General features: G+C 41.1%; 1 protein-coding gene across 11 annotated transcripts in view; it reads right to left on the bottom strand.

Annotated features, from left to right (window-relative positions):
• Window positions 1-18,552, bottom strand: part of LOC140190944 (probable E3 ubiquitin-protein ligase HECTD4) — a 292,655-nt gene that overhangs the window by 29,332 nt on the left and 244,771 nt on the right. For 6 of the 11 annotated variants that reach the window (XM_072247930.1, XM_072247924.1, XM_072247923.1 and 3 more), the window contains 9 exons: window positions 17,756-17,974; window positions 16,074-17,356; window positions 10,703-10,907; window positions 6,035-6,258; window positions 4,772-4,923; window positions 2,393-2,499; window positions 1,631-1,754; window positions 1,255-1,445; window positions 29-175 (listed from right to left, as the gene is read on the bottom strand). In XM_072247930.1, the coding sequence (XP_072104031.1) occupies window positions 29-175; window positions 1,255-1,445; window positions 1,631-1,754; window positions 2,393-2,499; window positions 4,772-4,923; window positions 6,035-6,258; window positions 10,703-10,907; window positions 16,074-17,356; window positions 17,756-17,974 (2,652 nt within the window). The remainder of the gene's footprint in view (window positions 1-28; window positions 176-1,254; window positions 1,446-1,630; window positions 1,755-2,392; window positions 2,500-4,771; window positions 4,924-6,034; window positions 6,259-10,702; window positions 10,908-16,073; window positions 17,357-17,755; window positions 17,975-18,552) is intronic. The other 5 variants (XM_072247928.1, XM_072247929.1, XM_072247932.1 and 2 more) reach the window with 2 other exon arrangements.

Genomic DNA, 18,552 nt, shown 5'->3' with positions numbered 1-18,552 from the left:
AATGAACAAAACAGAAAGGACATCAAACCTTTAGATTCCTGTAGCAGTGCTGCAATGCTGTCCATATATGTAGGTGTCTGTCTGAGCTCCACCAGTGGGAGGAAGAACGTCTCCAAAGTGTTGTTCAAGGACTGAAGCAAAGCAAAACGAAGCCGAAGACTTTCAATTGGAACATCTAGAGACAACAAATCGGGATTATCAGCAAATGAAGTACAGAACAAAGTGAAAACATGATGGATACACATGGGCATTTGTAGTAGTTCTAGATAGTGTCTTACACACACACACACATGCGTTGTTCTGGATTTCCAACATGTGCAGAATCTCATGTTTAAAATTTTCTATCCACAATGACGTATCCATTAGATGTAAACATGAGGTCAGGAGGAATTTTATTCTGATGGAAGCTAAGGGATTTTGTAAATCAGGACTCAATATAAATCTGAAACGATTAACATGGGTGAGTGTGACATGGTTTTAAAAAAAAGTTTGGATAAACTGAAATTATACAAGGAATGTTGGCAGATGGGAGGTCATCTAAGCATGACTTTCAGTAGCTGAGTCTGAAGCTGAGAAGTGTATAGCAGAAAATTTCATTTAAGCTTATGTTAGAGATACACCGGTGTGGAAAAAACGATGAATTAAAAAGTTTATTTGTACACTGAATAAGAACTCAGGCTTGCAAATAATGTAGTTCAATTTGATACGGTGCCTGGAACATCTTCACAAACTTCAAAAGGTATTTTGAAGTAGTCTGAGGTATATTAGGAAGTAGTCTGACAGCTCAACCAGCAAGTAAGATTTTCATGCAACAGGTCAATGATCAATGGCTGACTTCAATCCTCACAAATACTCTAGATGCATTGAGATCAGTTCTGGAACTTAAATTGATCATGCAGAACCCTTATAATGAGGGGACGAAAAAAGATTGAAGAAATAAATTGCTCAACTTGTAAAATGCAATTCAAACAATGCTTTTAGACTTATACAAAAGTTCACCACTGCCACATCATACCAATTTTATGTAATTTACCTCTGATTTTCACTACTTGTCACTACAGGAGCAAAGTGCTGAAAATTTCCCACTTAAAATCTCAGTAATTTTGAATTTCCAGAGCTTTACAAACATGGAGAATCAGTATCTGTGTAGTGCTAGCAACATTTGTGTTGTGTACTGACCACCTACTGGGCTATTGCTAATGCCTAACAGATATAGATGTGACAATTTAACTCGACCAGCAACACAAAACCTACTTAGTAAGCACGCAATCCTTGGGTCAGGCATATCTGCCGGGTCCAGATAAACTTCATGAGGATGAAGTCGGCTTGGGGTGATGGCAAGATGGCGACAGAGACGGTTGACATATTGTACAAGTGCAACGTCCATCTCTAGAGTCCATTTTTTGCAGGATCTCTGGGCATGTCTGGTGTCAATGCAGGCACACCTGTTGGAGATAAAAAAGCTACTTAGACCAAAATCAAAATTAACCCAAGCTTCATCACAACTTTATATGGTTAAGTGAATTGGTGACATTCATTCAGAAATCATCTACACATCACTAATTTTTACACTGTGTCTGATGATATGCTTTAACTTTTAAAATATTCCTCCCAAAGAAACTCCACTTACCTGTCAAAGTGAAGGTCATATCCACAGGAAAGAATTGCCCGCCACACGCTTCGGATGTCTTGCTTTGACCTATCAACAACAAATTTCTGGAAACCATCTAAAGTTAAATACTTTTCCTCTGGTGCTATAGGACAAAGAAAGATTTATAGAATTAGTGTCAGCAATAGTTGCAATATCCCACGTTTGATCTTTTTGATCTGCCTCAAAAACAAAATATTTCTCGCTAAATGGAAAGTTAGTTACTATGCCCAGTCTAGGAGGTTTCAAGTCCAATAATTTTTTCAAAAACTTTCCTAAAATTCATATCAGGGGCATCTGCACAATGTAGAGAAGGTAATATCAGCAATTCATCTGGGAGTTTTACTGTAAGCCTAAGAAAATAATGCAGAAAAGTTACTTAAAGCAATTTTCACCAGATTGTGAGAATGACTGAAATCAAGTCTCATTCCTGTAGTGAGTATGTTGCAAATCTAGGGAATTCTTTACTTCAAACAACTTTGGATGGTGATTTATTATTTATCATAGTCAAAATTAAATAGATTTTTCTATTATAGGGAAACCAGGCAGGAACATAGAGTTAAGGTAAAAAAAACAGCCATGAATGGCAGAACAGGCTCACGAAGTGATAACCATGTGACCTACTCCAGATCTGTTTTCTAGAACAAGAACTGTTCTTAAAATAATGAAACTTGTCTTCTAATTGGCCAATAATAGTCATGGCAGCTACTGATTTTGTAGTAAATATAACAAAATCTGACCTACCTTCTTGTTTCTTTGCTGGTGACTTCTCAGGGTCCTTGTCCTCAGGTTTGCTGCTCTTTTCAGGTGACTTTGCTTTCACAATCGGTTTCTTCTCACTCAGTGCAGTTCTGTGAGAAAATATGCTTACTATGATGACCAGGTTTTTTTCTTGGTGATATTCTAAAATCTTTCTGACACCTTAACATAACTGGCAATGATAGCTTTCCTTTACTTTCAGTCATGTCCTTAGATTGAATGTGAACTTGGAATAAATTGAATTTTTGTCAGGAAACAACCCCTCTAATTTCTCCATCCTTCTTAAGTATTTTATAACCTGAAATACTCAACAGTCAAACATGAATGGCTTTCAACTATCATTCTGTGATTCCTTTGTTTTGAGCCAAATTAGGAACAAATAAGTTAACTGTAAAACAAATTCTATACCAAGACTTGAGAAGTCGCTAATGATTGATGTGGGAATGTAATCTAGAAGCATCATTACCTTTAGTAAAGGATAAGCTGGGATGAAAGAAATTGGGGGAAAAAAAGCCCTGAAGCTACTAATGCCCAATACTGAAAAATAAAATCGTTTTTGAAATATTCCTACTTTAAAAGGGATCTTAGTTTTGACCAAAAACAATTTGCAATAGAAGGTATGGATAAAATTCTCATCTAGAGTTGTTATTTAGGGCCATAATGTACTGCATTGAGCAGTTAAGAATCATCTTTTTTTGAGGTTTACATAACACTTGTGAGCAATGATGCAGATAACTCATACAACATAGAATAGTACAGCACATTACAGGCCCTTCGGCCCACAATGTTGTGCCGACCCTCAAACCCTGCCTCCCATTTAATCCCCCACCTTAAATTCCTCCATATACCTGTCTAGTAGTCTCTTAAGCTTCACTAGTGTATCTGCCTCCACCACTGACTCAGGCAGTGTATTCCACGAACCAACCACTCTCTGAGTAAAAAACCTTCCTTTAATATCCCCCTTGAACTTCCCACCCCTTATCTTAAAGCCATGTCCTCTTGTATTGAGCAGTGGTGCCCTGGGGAAGAGGCGCTGGCTATCCACTCTATCTATTCCTCTTAATATCTTGTATACCTCTATCATGTCTCCACTCATCCTCCTTCTCTCCAAAGAGTAAAGCCCTAGCTCCGTTAATCTCTGATCATAATCCATACTCTCTCAGTACTCCAAGTGTGGCCTAACCAGAGTTTTATAGAGCTGCATCATTACATCGTGACTCTTAAACTCTATCCCTCGACTTATGAAAGCTAACACTCCCAGAAGCTTTCTTAACTACCTGTGAAGCAACTTTCAGGGATCTGTGGACATGTACCCCCAGATCCCTCTGCTCCTTCACACTACCAAGTATCCTGCCATTTACTTTCTACTCTGCCTTAGAGTTTGTCCTTCCAAAGTGTACCACCTCACACTTCTCCGGGTTGAACTCCATCTGCCACTTCTCAGCCCACTTTTGCATCCTATCAATGTCTCTCTGCAATCTTTAACAATCCTCTACACTATTTACACCACCACCAACCTTTGTATTGTCAGCAAACTTGCCAACCCACCCTTCTACCCCCACATTCAGGTTGTTAATAAAAATCACGAAGAGTAGAGGTCCCAGAACAGATCCTTGTGGGACACCACTAGTCACATCCCTCCAATCTGAATGTACTCCCTCCACCACGACCCTCTGCCTTCTGCAGGCAAGCCAATTCTGAATCCACCCGGCCAAACTTCCCTGGATCCCATGCCTTCTGACTTTCTGAATAAGCCTACCGTATGGAACCTTGTCAAATGCCTTACTAAAATCCATGTAGATCACCCTCATCTATATGCCTAGTCACCTCCTCAAAGAACTCTATCAGGCTTGTTAGACACGATCTGCCCTTTGCAAAGCCATGCTGACTGTCCCTGATCAGACCATGATTCTCTAAATGCCCAGAGGTCCTATCTCTAAGAATCTTTTCCACCAGCTTTCCCACCACAGACGTAAGGCTCACTGGTCTATAATTACCCGGACTATCCCTACTACCTTTTTTGAACAAGGGGACAACATTCGACTCCCTCCAATCCTCGGGTACCATTCCCATGGACAACGAGGACATAAAGATCCAAGCCAGAGGCTCAGCAATCTCTTCCCTCTCATGCTGTGGCTGTGCTATTTGCATTGATATAAACACCCGCTGGACCTCGCAGCATATCAATACTAAACCCAGCACTTCATGATCTAAACACCCGCTGGACTTCACAGCACATCAATACTAAACCCAGCATTTCAGGACATGGTTTATTTCCCCTCGCCTCAAAAGGTGCTTTGAACAACTCAAAATCATGATTAAGAGGGGAAAACATCCTAATTAAACAGGGAAAAGACAACGAACCTGACGCTGTTCAGCACGGACCTGTCTTTGCCTGGTGGCTTGCCAATTGGTCTTTTTGTGCTGACTACTTTCCCAGGGTGCTGCTCCTTTCCTGCTTTACTGTACTTGCTCTTGTCAAATTTTGGCTTGGGTATGCCATACTTCCGCAGTATCTTGCAACAGTAAAAAAGTGCATTGATTCAAATTGTACAAAGCACAGTTATTTGATGTGATTACAAACTAACTCAAAGAATTTTTACTCAATAGCATCAGGTGACATTTCAGAAACACAATGACTTTTCCTACAATATGAAGTTAATTCTATAAACAAAAGTACAGATAGCAATGTGAGGAACATACTGACAATGTTATCACATAATACCAATTCATCAATCAACTGCTCACCCATGCCTCATTTGTGTTTTATCAATCATTCCGACCTGATAGTAGTACTGACTGAGTGTGACATTTAAGAAGCCTCACTAAAACTGAAGTCAATAAGAAAACATTTCAATAGGTGAATTCAAACCTCACAAAAAGGGAAGATGCTTGTGTTGTTGAAACTCAATCATCCTAGTCCTAGGACATCACTATGTAGATTCTCCAGGGCAGGGTTCAATGTCTAATTATCTTCAGTTGCTCCAGAAGTGGGCATATTCACTATGAGTGCTCGATGTAAAGTTCCATCACAATTCATTAGCAAAAAGTTAAGTTTTCCCCTGCATGTCACAAGGTAACATTCAGGTACGAGTTAAGTAACAGCAAATAACAAAAGTTCCAGCCAAAACCATCTCCAAACAAAAGAGGGTCCAACTACCTATTCCTGGCATTCAGTGGCATTACCACAGCCAGGTTCCTCAACATCAACTTCCTGGACGGTCATTATTGACCAGGAACTCAAGTAGACAGCCACATATATACTGTGGCTACAAGAGCAGGGCAAAATGCAAAATCCCCACTGACACCCTGAAATTCCCCAGTACGACAATTCAAAGTTAAGGAGCGGCTCTTGGGATGGCACTGAGAATCAAATCCATGTATCAGGAGCTCAGGATAAATAGTAGGAGTGCAGGACATCCTGAATTATCAACTGGCCTGTTTCATCAAGCATCTCCTGCTGAATCAATGGGTGTGAACTTCCCATAGTAACCTCATCAGCCACCTCAGAATCCACAAAAATAGAGCGGACATTAGTAGCTATGAACCCTTGGAATGGTCCAAGGAGGCATATCATCTACAAAGCCCATTAGGATACTAACTCGTGTCTGTATCCAAAGATTATACCTGTGTGAGTTGATCCTCCAGAACTTTCTTTGGTGGCCGGACATTGGTGAAAAATATTTGCAGCAGGTTTCCTGGTGTCTGAGAGTTGATCTGTTCTTTACTGAGGAAAATGTCAGAAACTTTGATGGGTTTGGCTGGAGCAAGGCTCAGCATCTGCTCTGAATGTATACAGCTTCGGAATATCTCTGCAAGAACATCTCGTACTCCAGGAACCACCTTATCACCTAAGAAAGAACTACAATGAACCTTTGTATTTTACCTCCACGATAGCAGAGGTTATTTCCTTTTCATTTTTCTAAAAAATAAAAATTGATTTTAAAAAAGGGCACATTTATTTGACAGTTTATGACGTACAGTAAGTATTCAACAACTAATTAAGAGGATTTGAATTGTTCATCAGCTGCCTTGAATAGAAACACGACAGCCACAGTTAGTTCCCACTAATACAAAGCATGATAAAGGCCCAGATATGGTTGAAGAATAAATATTTATCTGGACGTGGCAGAAATCTCTTCCTTTTTGTGATAGGTGAATTGGAAGTTTGCACATTCCTGAAGGGGCAGGTGGGGCATTATAATTAATGAAATCTACCAGGAAATTCTCTGGGACAGGTGCAATTATAAGCGAAAGGAAATTAGTTACTTATTATAATACAGGTGGTCATTCAGCTCACTGGGGGCAGTTCCACTTAATTAGGAACTATTGAAGACACAGAGACCATCACAAGAAGTGGGTTTCAGAGGGCACCCACAGCAAGATGCTGACAGGACCAAATAAATGTTTGATCTACATAGTCAGTCTCCATACTCCTGCACATCCAGCAATGTGGTATTGGCAATTCCATTCTTTGCCTATATTCAAAAACATAATAATAAACTTAATACCATAAATACATAGACAAAATGTTGGAGGAACTCAGCAGGCCAGGCAGCATCTATGGAAAAGAGTACAGTCGATGTTTTGGGTCAAAATCCTTTGGCAGGACTGGAGAAAAAAATGCTGAGGAGAAGATTTAAAAGGTGGGAGGGGGAGGGGAGCGAGAAACACAAGGTGATGGGTGAAACTTGGAGAAGTAAAGAGCTGGGAAGTAGATTGGTGAAAGAGACAGAAGGCCATGGAAGAAAGAAAAGGGGGGAAGAGCACCAGAGACAGGCGATTGGTGGGTCATGAGATAAGCTGAGAGATGGAAAAGGGGATGGGAAATGGTGAAAGGGGGAGCAGGGGTGGGGGTCATTACTGGAAGTTCGAGAAATCGATGTTCATACCATCAGGTTGGAGGCTACCCACACAGAATATAGGGTGTTCTCCAACCTAAATGTGGCCTCATCACGACAGTGGAGGAGGCCACGGGTAGGCATATCAGAATCGGAACAGGAAGTGGAATTAAAATGAGTGGCCACCGGGAGATCCCGCATGTTTTAGCGGACAGAGCGTAGGTGCTCGACAAAGCAGTTTCCCAATTTATGTCAGGTCTCACTGATATACAGGAGGCCCCAACAGGAGTATCAGACTCAGTATATGACCCCAGGTGAAGTGTCGCCTCACCTGGGAGGGCTGCTTAGGGTCCTGTACGGTAGTTAGGGAGGAGGTGTAGAACTTGTTCCAATTGTGAGGATAAGTCCCGGTATGACCTCCTGTATATCAGTGAGACCTGATGTACACTGGGTCTAGTGCTTCCGGTGTAGCCTGCTGTATATTGGTGAGTCTGACATAGATTGGGAGACTGCTTTGCTGAGTACCTATGCTCCATCCACCAGAGCAAGTGGGATCTCCCAGTGGCTACCCATTTTAATTCTACTTCCCATTCCAGTATGTCTATCCGTGGCCTCCTCCACTGTTGTGAAGAGGCCACACTTAGGTTGGAGAACACCTTATATTCCATCTGGGCAGCCTCCAACCCGATGGTATGAAAATCGATTTCTCGAACTTCCAATAATGACCCCAACCCCCCCCCCCCCACCATTTTCCATCCCCTTTTCCCTCTCTCACCTTATCTCCTTGCCCCCCCTTCGCCTCCTTCTGGTGCTCCTCCCTCCTTTTCTTTCTTCCATGGCATTCTGTCTCTTTCACCAATCTACTTCCCAGCTCTTCATCCCTCCCCCTTCAGGTTTCACCCATCACCTTGTGTTTCTCCCTCTCCTCCCCCCAACCTTTTAAATCTACTCCCCTCCAGTCCTGCCAGAGGATCTTGGCTTGAAACGTCAACTGTACTCTGTTTCATAGATGCTACCTGGCCTGCTGAGTTCCTCCAACATTTTCTGTGTGTTGTTTGGATTTTCAGCATCTGCAGATTTTCTCTTGTTTGTGACCATAAATACATAAACGGCCAAAGAAATGTGCTGCGATTTAAGCAGTACTAATAGTTCTGAATCCATTCCAGGATACAAGTTAGCTAATTTTGTTGTATTTCCAAAAATGCTCAATGAGCAGGCTGCACCCATACAGAGTCTTGGGAAAGTGTTCAACCCCCACAACTATTTTTACATTTTACTGTCTCATTTTCTAACTTTAACACATACTTAAGTAGGGTTTTTTGTGCTAATCTACAAACCATCGCCGATCATATCAAATCAAAATAAAGATTCCAAAATCTGTCAGCAATTTATTAAAAAATTAAAAACCAAAATTGTGAAGCTGAGAAAGTACGCTAACTTTCCTCAGGTGCAATACACCATCACCACACCAACTTACCCAATTTTAGTTGATGTAGAAAATTGGAGGATCACCTGTTTTTAATGAATTCATAGAATAAATACCTCCTCTCTCTGTAAGGTCCAACAGGATGGTAGATTTTCATCAGACCAAACCAAAATGAAGACAAAAGAGCATTCAAGACAAGCTAGGCAAATGATCATAGAGAGGTACAAATCTGGGGAAAGGTATAAGACTATCTCAAAGGCACTGAACATACCTTGGAGCTCAGTGCAGTCCATTGTAAAAAAAAAAGTGGAAAAATATGAAGCAACAGCTACTCTGCCTAGGTCAGGCCCCGCCCCCCCCTTTAAAGTCAGTCATCGGAGAAGAATGGCACTTGTAAGAGAGACTACTGTGACGCCAGAAGCCAGCAGCTGCAACTGGAGATGAAGTTCATGGCTCCACAATCTCTTTGGCCTTGCAGAAACAGGGTATTTATGGAACAGTGGCAAGGAAGAAGCCCTGGTTAAAAAAACGTATATCCTTTTGCAAAGACGAGGAAATCTGCAGATGCTGGAATTTCAAGCAACACACATAAAAATTGCTGGTGAATGCAGCAGGCCAGGCAGCATCTATAGGAAGAGGTACAGTCGACGTTTTGGGCTGAGACCCTTCGTCAGGACTAACTGAAAGAAGAGACAGTAAGAGATTTGAAAGTGGGAGGGGGAGGGGGAGATCCAAAATGATATGAGAAGACAGGAGGGGGAGGGATGGAGCCAAGAGCTGGGAAGTTGATTGGCAAAAGGGATATGAGAGGATCATGGGACAGGATGCCTAGAGAGAAAGAAAGGGGGGGGGAGCCCAGAGGATGGGCAAGGAGTATAGTGAGAGTGAGAGAGGGAGAAAAAGGAGAGAGAGGAGAAAAATGTTTAATAGTAAATAAATAACGGATGGGGTACGAAGGGGAGGTGGGGCATTAATGGAAGTTAGAGAAGTCAATGTTCATGCCATCAAGTTGGAGGCTACCCAGACGAAATATAAGGTGTTGTTCCTCCAACCTGAGTGTGGCCTCATCTTGACAGTAGAGGAGGCCATGGATAGACATATCCTTTTGCAAAACGTCATTTAGAAGATACTTTAATGATGTGGAAGGTCTTGTTGGATGAGACTAAAATGGAACTTTATGGTTTCAACACTAAGTGGAATGTGTGGTGTAACCAGGTAACACTATCCCTACTGCAAAGTATGATGGAGGTAGCATCGTGCTATGGGGATGCTTTTCAGCAGCAGGGACCGGAAATCTAGTCAGGATTGATGGGAAAATGAATACTGCTAAATTCAGAGAGATCCTAGATAAAATCCTGCTAGCCTCTGCCAGATAGCTTAAAATGGGTAGGAAATTCATCTTTCAGCAGGACAATGACCTGCTCATTGCCAGGAGCAATCATGGAGTGGCTTCAAATGAAGAAAATTGATGTCCTTGAGTGGCCCAGTCAGAGTCCAGACCTTAGGCCAATTGAACATCTCTGGCAAGACCTCAAGATTGCTGTGCACCGCTGCTCCCCAACTAACCTGACACAGCTTGAGCAATTTTGCAAGGAGGAATGGGCAAATCTTGCACCACCACATTGTGTAAAGCTAAAAGAGACTTATCCAAAAAGACTACTGGCTGTAATAGCTGTGAGAGGTGGTTCAATTAAGTATTAAGCAAAGGGGACAAATACTTTTGAACTGCTGACATTCCAGTTTTTGAATTTTTAGTTTTCCATGCTTTATAATTTTCCCTGTTTTTTGGGCTAAACTGTGAAAAAACGGTTGTCCACATAAACGGGTTGGTGGGGGCTGAATATTTTTACAAGGCACTGCAATTTGTAAACTCACTGGGTGTTTATAAACAGACCAGTTCCTTTAAAATTTAATATAAGATCTGTATTGTGCTTGAGAAAAATTTCAATTCAACCACTGTTATAGTGCAGTTTTTCATTTTGAACACGACTTTTCTTTGAGTCCCAACAAGCTAGACATTTTACTTACCTTTGATTAGTTTCTCAGTGAAATAATCTTCCAATGCTGAACTACCCTGAGTGTCAAACAAGCTCTGATTTACGGTAGACACAGTTAAGATCTCTGTTGATATCTCTATCAATTCATCTTCTCCCTCCAGGCTAGACAATCCAATTAAGTCACTGCTATTGAAGAGACTGGCACGGATTTTTTCAATCTTTGCCCTGGCTCTTACCTACATTAAAAAAATAACATGTCAAAATATGTTATTTACAAAGCAGTATCTTATATTTCTAATGTAGAACATTGTAAAGTACAATGGCTTTCCTGTCTTCTCTCTAAATTGTAAACTCAAGCTGTGATGTGCTACGCAAATGAATGGGGTTCCGGCTTCTCACATTATTTGCACAAAAACTGAAAGGATACACATCAGCAGGCTGTTGCATTAGGAATATTTCAGAGATGCATTTACAAACTGATCTTAAAGTCCCAAATTTATCCATCCTAGCCAAAGATACACAATAATTGAGTTCTGCGATTGTTGTCATTTCCCATAGCAACCACTTTAAGAGCCTGAATTGAGGCAGCTAAGTTCTATCAGCAAGATCAATTCTATTTAAATTTTTCATTCCTTATAGCTGATCCTGCTTTTGATAACATTAGTAATGCCCTGAAATCTGAAATGCAACTTCATGTTAGCTGGATTTGAATCTCAGGGTTTAATGACATAAAAGTGGTTTAAGAAGGACTCCATACCTCTAGTTTTTACTACAAATGCAGTTTTAGGCTGACAGAAACAGCTGAAGTATTACAATACTGAGGTTCACTGATGTATTAACATATGGTATTATTAAATACTAAGACTCAAACTGTAGAAGATTAGTAACCACAACTACAGAAATACTGAGTGATATATTGAGGCCGTTTGAATATGGTAATCAATCCTGTGAATAGTTTTGGACTGATGCAAGATACTTGACCAAGATTACACAACAAATCTGTCAGTGATAGAGGAAACAACTGCTAGAGATGAACATGCTTCAAGTGAACTCAGAAGGTTTAAGATTGCTGGGAAAGGTTGTTTGGAATTCCTGTGTGGAATTGCGAGTTTCAAACTTTCTGTTTGCTCTTTAGCATTTTACAACAGTGCTCAATCAAAGCTCTTCATGAAATATAGCAGCAAAGTACAAACTCACTGCAATTCTCCCACAAAAGATAGGAAATCTGTCTGGTACATCCAACTGGGACTTGTACCTTTTTTGTTGGGAGGATTAGTTGCCAAAACCTCATCAGCGAATACAAAATGCTGAAGAAACTCAGCAGGCCAGGCGGCACCTATAGAAAGAAGTGCAGTTGACGTTTCGGGCCAAAACACTTTGGCAGGACTGGAGAAAAAAAGCTGAGGAGTAGATTTAAAAGGTGGAGGGAGGTGATAGGTGAAACCTGGAGGGGAAGGGGTGAAGTAAAGAGCTGGGAGGTTGATTGGTGAAAGAGACAGAAGGCCATGGAAGAAAGAAAAAGGGTGAAGGAGCACAGAGGGAGGCGACTGGCAGGCAAGGAGATGAGGTAAGAGAGGGAAAAGGGGATCGGAAATGGAGAAGGGTGGAAGGCATTACCAGAAGCTTGAGAAATTGATGTTCATGCCCATCAGTTCGGAGGCTACCCAAACGAAACATAAGGTGCTGTTCCTTCAACCTAAGTGTGGCCTCATCATGACAGTGAAGGAGGCCATGGATGGACATATTGGAACGGCAATGGGAAGTGGAATTAAAATGGTGGTCACTGGGAGATCCTGCTTGTTCTGGCAGACAGAGCGCAGATGCTCAGCATAGCGGTCTCCAAATCTACATTGGGTCCCTTGTTCATTCCTCCCTCCTGGCATTTATTCTTGCAAGTGGAAAAAGTGCTACACCTTCTTCCTCACTACCATCCAAAGCCCTAAACAGCCCTTCCAGGTGAGGTGACACTTCACCTGTGAGTCTGTTGGGGTCATTTACTATGTTCAGTGCTCCCGGTGTGGCTTCCTGTACATTGGTGAGACCCAACGTAGATTGGGAGACCACTTCGTTGAGCATCTACGCTCCGTCCGCCATAACATGTGGGATCTCCCAGTGGCCACCCATTTTGATTGCACTTGCCATTCTGATATGTCCATCCATGGCCTCCTCCACTGTTGTGATGTGGCCACACTTAGGTTGGAGGAACAGCACCTTATATTCTGTTTGGGTAGTCTCTAACCTGATGGCATGAACACCAATTTCTCAAACTTCCAGTAATGCCCCCCGAACCCACACCCCTTCTCCATTTCCCATCTCCTTTTCCTTCTCTCACCTCATCTCACCAATCAACATCCCAGCTCTTAACTTCATCCCTCCTCCTCCAGGTTTCTCTTATCACCTGGTGGTTCTCTCTTCCCTCCCCCCACCTTTTATGTCTACTCCTCAGCTTTTTTTCTCCAGTCCTGACGAAGGGTTTCAGCCTGAAACGTTGACTGCACTTTTTCCATAGATGCAGCCTGGCCTGCTGAGTTCCTCCAGTATCTGTGTGTGTTGATCAGATTTCAGCATCTGCAAATTTTCTCCTGTTCATCAGCAGATGATACTTTTAGAATTGAGGTTGTGCTTTTTCTGTTGAACAATGTTGAGGGATTTAAGTGTATGCTTCGATTTTAATATTGTATATAACTTTAAAAAGTGAAATAACAAAGATTAAAATGATTTTTTTTTGATACTCTGCAGATAGAGATCAGAAAGGCTTCAGACAGCAAACCAACATTGGTAAAATGCAAGAATATATCTAACACGGAACTTAGCACCAAATGTGAGCTGCTTACCGTGGCATTAAGTTCAAGTCTAATCAATTGATAGACTTTGAGGTAGAGTAGGGGAGGTTGTTGGGGGTTGGGGTGAGAAGTGTCAGACAGAATGAGGATGAACAATGGGAAAGGAGAGAAATAAGCATAATTTAATAATTTGCCAGATAGATCAAACATATATTTGTTCAAACCATGTAGCACATATTATTTAAATAGAGTATTTTAAATTTCTTCAAATCTAAATTTACAAGGCATTAAGTATCCCGACAAGGACAGGAAATGATTACCAAAGTTATTGGCTCTGACTAGGTGAAGCCAGCAGTGAACTATAGAACTGCCAGGCTTCAGCATTGCACCAGTCAGTACATTCCGAATTGACATGCCTGAGCCGATTTTCTGTTCCACAGCTGGATTTGGAATTAGTTATAGTGATGCACTTCTTTTATAACAGTAGATCCCACCATCCCATTGGAATAGGACATGAGGTCATAGGCTGATAAGTAATTATGTTTTAATTAGTAATGTCATAAGGGAAATTGAGAAGTTTATAATTTATATTCATTTTGTTTACATTTTAATGATTTGTAATTATTTAAATCTATTTCAATCTTTTACACATTACTAATTGCCAGAGTTAGAAGCTACCTGACAGTTTGAATTACCAAAAAACCATCAAGGTGGGCTGGTATTGGGGCCTTAGTTCAGAGTAAATTTTTATTACCTAAGTATATATATGTCACCATATGCAATCCTGAGATTGATTTTCCTGCAGGCAAACTCATCAAATCTGTAGAATAGTAACTATAACATGATCAATGAATGATCAACCAGAGTGCAGATGACCACAAACTGTGCATATGCAAATATAAATAAATAGCAATAAATAATGTGAACATGAGATAATGAAATAAAGAGTTCTTTGGTTGTGGGAACATTTCAATGGATGGGCAAGTGAGTGCAGTTATCCCCTTTGTTCAAGAGCCTAATGGTTGAAGGTTAGTAACTGTTCTTGAACCTGGTGATATAAGCCTTGTGCCATGAGGAGGCAGAGCTCAGGAGGACAATGGTGCCTAATGGCAACTCCTCTGCTTGCATCTTCGGAAACAGCTCTATTTCTATCTTTGATATCTCTTTTTTCCCATTCAAGGTTCTTTTGAAGACCCTGACCTGGAGTTACACGCTGACTTTGGTTCTTTGCGGAAATGGAACCCGCTCGCGGGGCCTCACGACTGGCCGCTTTTCGATATGCCAAGGACACGGTCTGGAAGACTAGCACGCCTTGAGGGTGCTGGATTTTTGTGGCTCTGGAGGTGGGCGGATTCAAGGCCGGTGCTGCTGCCTGATGCGTTGTGGGAGATGGAAGATCGGAAGCAGTGAGCTTGCTGCTGGCTATGTACCCACAGACCTGAGTTCTTTGGGCACAGATAGAGCTTGGAAAAAGTGATGCAACAGACTTTTAACACTATAAATCAGCGAGTTGCTTTGTTATGTCTCCCCTCTCGCTGTGAAACGGGGACACCCCTTTTTCCCTTATTAGGGAGAGAGAGAGCCTGTGGTATGTTGAATTACCAGGTGAATAAGTCGTTTTTGGGGTACTACAAGTCTGTGTCTTTACTGATGCATTGCTGCACGCTTGAGTGCTTGGTGGGGGTGTGTCGATGCTTTTTTGCTGTTGGGGAGGGGAGGGGGAGCTGGGCGGGCTTTGGGGTTTAACATTTAACTGTCATTTATTCTTTGGGGCACTCCTCTGTTTTCATGGGTGTTTGTGAAGAAAGAGAATTTCAGGATGTATATTGTATACATTTCTCTGACATTAAATGTACCTATTGAAACCTATTGATGGCAGCAGTGAGGCAAACACCCAAAGCCTAGTTAGTATTCGTTATTCCCTGTGCTTCTCAGGAAGGCCGAATAAATGAGGCCAGAAAATAAATTCAAATCACAGAGATTAAAGCCATTTTAAGGATTGTGCAAGAAGCAAGCTTGGCTGGTCTTATAGAGTCCAAAGTTTTAGAAAAATAATCTCATTCAGCACAAATTGAAAAATAGTAAGAAAAATTATAAACAATTCATAAATCACATATGCCTATGTGTTAACAATAACTATTTGTTATAAACCATAAAAAATTACTTCATTTTTTCAATTTACTATTTTGCATTTATTAATGAGATTGATTTTGAATTTTAATTTAACTAAAGTAACTATCACCAAAAATGTTATGATGTTTGTTGGATGAATTTCTATAATATAACTGTCTTTATCAATGGTCTAAACAGTACAACACACATCACACAAATACAAGCATGCACAAATATCAAAGAAACTTCAGTTGGTATTTTAAACTAGTTTAACAGCCTCAATTTAAGTAAACAATGTAACAATTAATTTAAAATTTTAAATTACTTTGCCACCTGGGTAATGTGTTGCAAGGCTATTTGAATCTTTCGCAGCAGGACCGCAACAGTAAATAACTTTAAAGCAGACATGAGAGAGAACTTAAAAGCCTTTAAATTATGTCTTCACCTCCTCCATTGTTCTTTTTTCGAAACATTAATGTCAAATCAGAATACTGAATCTAATCTTACCTCAACAATGGCATAGCCTTTGATGGACCGTGACACAAGTGGATTGTTGTCCAGTGATGTGACTGTGTACATTGACCCAACATCGGAGATAGAAGCCGAGTCTGCACTGTCCATGGGTTCCCCGAGACTACCAAGACTGCCTAAGCTTCCTGTACTGCACAGGGACAAGTCCAGACTCTCCTGGCTGGAAACTGTGTGGGGATCAATCATTCCCTGTGGAGCAGCCACGTCATGACTTGCTTGATATTGGTCTACTGAAAGATCACTTGCTGTCCGAGAAACACATTGTGAGCTGCAGATTGAGGTCTGACTGGTAGAGGCAGAGGCACTCATACTCATAGCTGGCGTCACACTGCTGCCACTGCTTACATCCATACTGTCGACCGTTGTTGACTTATCCATTTCCAACTTGCCATCAGCTTTTGTCTTCAACCTCTTGGGGTCATCATCTTGTAGTGGTATGTAAATCTCATCTTTGAATATGCCACCATGTGCACTGCATGCCCTGCGAATGGCACTTCGGACAATACATTCCTCGAGATGTGTTGGAATGCCTGAGATTACCAGCAACCTGCTGTGGGAGGTAGAGCCTACCAAAGCTTGACAGGCATCTGCAATTGCATCATTTGTCATTCCGAGACCCTGGGGGTCCTTCTTAGTTAGATGACGGAGGATCATGAGTAAAGTCAAAGCTCTATGGAACCAAAGCATATCTTCAGGTTTACTTCCACTAATATTCAGGATTGAAGCATCACTTTCACTACCTCGCGAGGTGAGCCGTTTCCCTGTTGCTGATGTCTTCTCTCGTTTCATTTTGACTTTTTTCCGCTTGGAGAGTAAGCTTGGGCTCTGTGGTGTCTGTCCAGGTGAAGATGAGGAGGAGGAAGAGGAATCGCTGAGACTTGGTGCACTCGTGGAGGTCATCACATTCACTGCAGAGCTCACATTAATGGGCAGTGTTACCTCTGCAACTGCAAGACATATCTCCATCAAAGCATGGAAGTAGGTGGAAAAACGACCCTGGTCAGTCACACCAACTCCAATTCCAGAACTGTTCCCAGTCACCCAATTTTGTGTTTCTTCATCATACAGTTTACGGAGCTCAGTTTGAATTGCCATCAGAACAGCCAGGCATGGATTCAGTTGGATGGCTATAGATGATGATAGACCAGACGGATTCTTTTTTTGTTCCATCTGGTGAATTTTACGTAGTAGTTCAGCTAGAAGGTGGAATATCATCTCTTTTATGCTGGGAGCCAGATCGGTTGTCCACAATAGGTTGGCTAAGAATGAAAGGGATAAAAAAAAAAAACAAGCATTAAAAGTACATTTGTTTTAATGTAAGGAGATCTACATACTTCTACATTGACCTCCACAAGGAAGGAAAGATAACACAATTCAGCTTGTGTAGTGTTTCTAAACTTCATCCATCATCTCCAGCCAGCTGTAATATTTGTGGGTAGATACTGGATAAGATACAGTTCCAATGCATCATACGAGTTACCATTTCTCAAAAAGCAATGAGAAGTTACCATTTTTTGGTGAACTGACATTAGATGTAAGATTTTGCTTTTGTGTCAGATTGTGGAAATTGTTAATGTATTTTAAAAATAATTCACATTTTACAAATAAACGACACATAAAATACACTCAACTCATCCACTTATGGACATTTGTCTTACCAAACAGCTCAACAACTTGCAGGAGAACAGATCCAGGAATAGCATCAAGTTCATCTTCAGATTTACCATCTCTTTCAACCAGTTTCCATGTCAGCAATTGTTCAGCAAATGCCATTGCCAGAGGAAATTCCAGAGGCAATGAGTTCAACACCAGCACTGCACCAGGTGGTGGAGACACACCTGGGAAGAGGAAATTCAAATCCAACTTATGTAATTTGCCTATTGAAACCACAGACAACAAGTTCAAAAACACACAAGGAAAAATAGATCTGCATATTAGGAATGGGAGAAAAGTTGTCTATCAGAAATGTTGAGTAAATGTAGCAATCTATTGGCAAAGTTAATTGAGAAAGTCCACACCAAATCCAAGTCCTCCAAAGTTTGATTCCTTGACTAAGATAAGCCAATCACTGATGACCTCTTGTACTTGAACAAAGATCTGGAGGAAAAATTGCTATCTTCATTCTGTTGATAGTCCCTACTTTTAGTCTGACAGAAACAAAAACTAGGGAGTGCTATCAACTTTAGCAGAACATTCAATCTGACTTAACACAAATCATACAAATTAGAAACGGGGAGTAGAATAGTCAAACCCTCAAGCCTGCTCCACCTCTCAGGATCATTGTTCAACTCTATATTCTCATCTGCAATGGTAACTTACTATTCCCTTGCTTATGGAGAATCTAAATCTTCCAAACATCCTTTGAGGAACTGAGTTCCAAAGACTCATTAGCATGTGGTAAAAATTCTTTATCTCTATTAAATGGGAACGTCTAATCTTTAAACTGTGATCCCCA

Source organism: Mobula birostris, chromosome 31 (genome assembly GCF_030028105.1).
Source record: "Mobula birostris isolate sMobBir1 chromosome 31, sMobBir1.hap1, whole genome shotgun sequence".
Classification (NCBI taxonomy): Eukaryota; Metazoa; Chordata; class Chondrichthyes; order Myliobatiformes; family Myliobatidae; genus Mobula; species Mobula birostris.
Note: the sequence above shows the minus strand (reverse complement) of the source record. Positions and strands in the feature narration are given on the sequence as shown.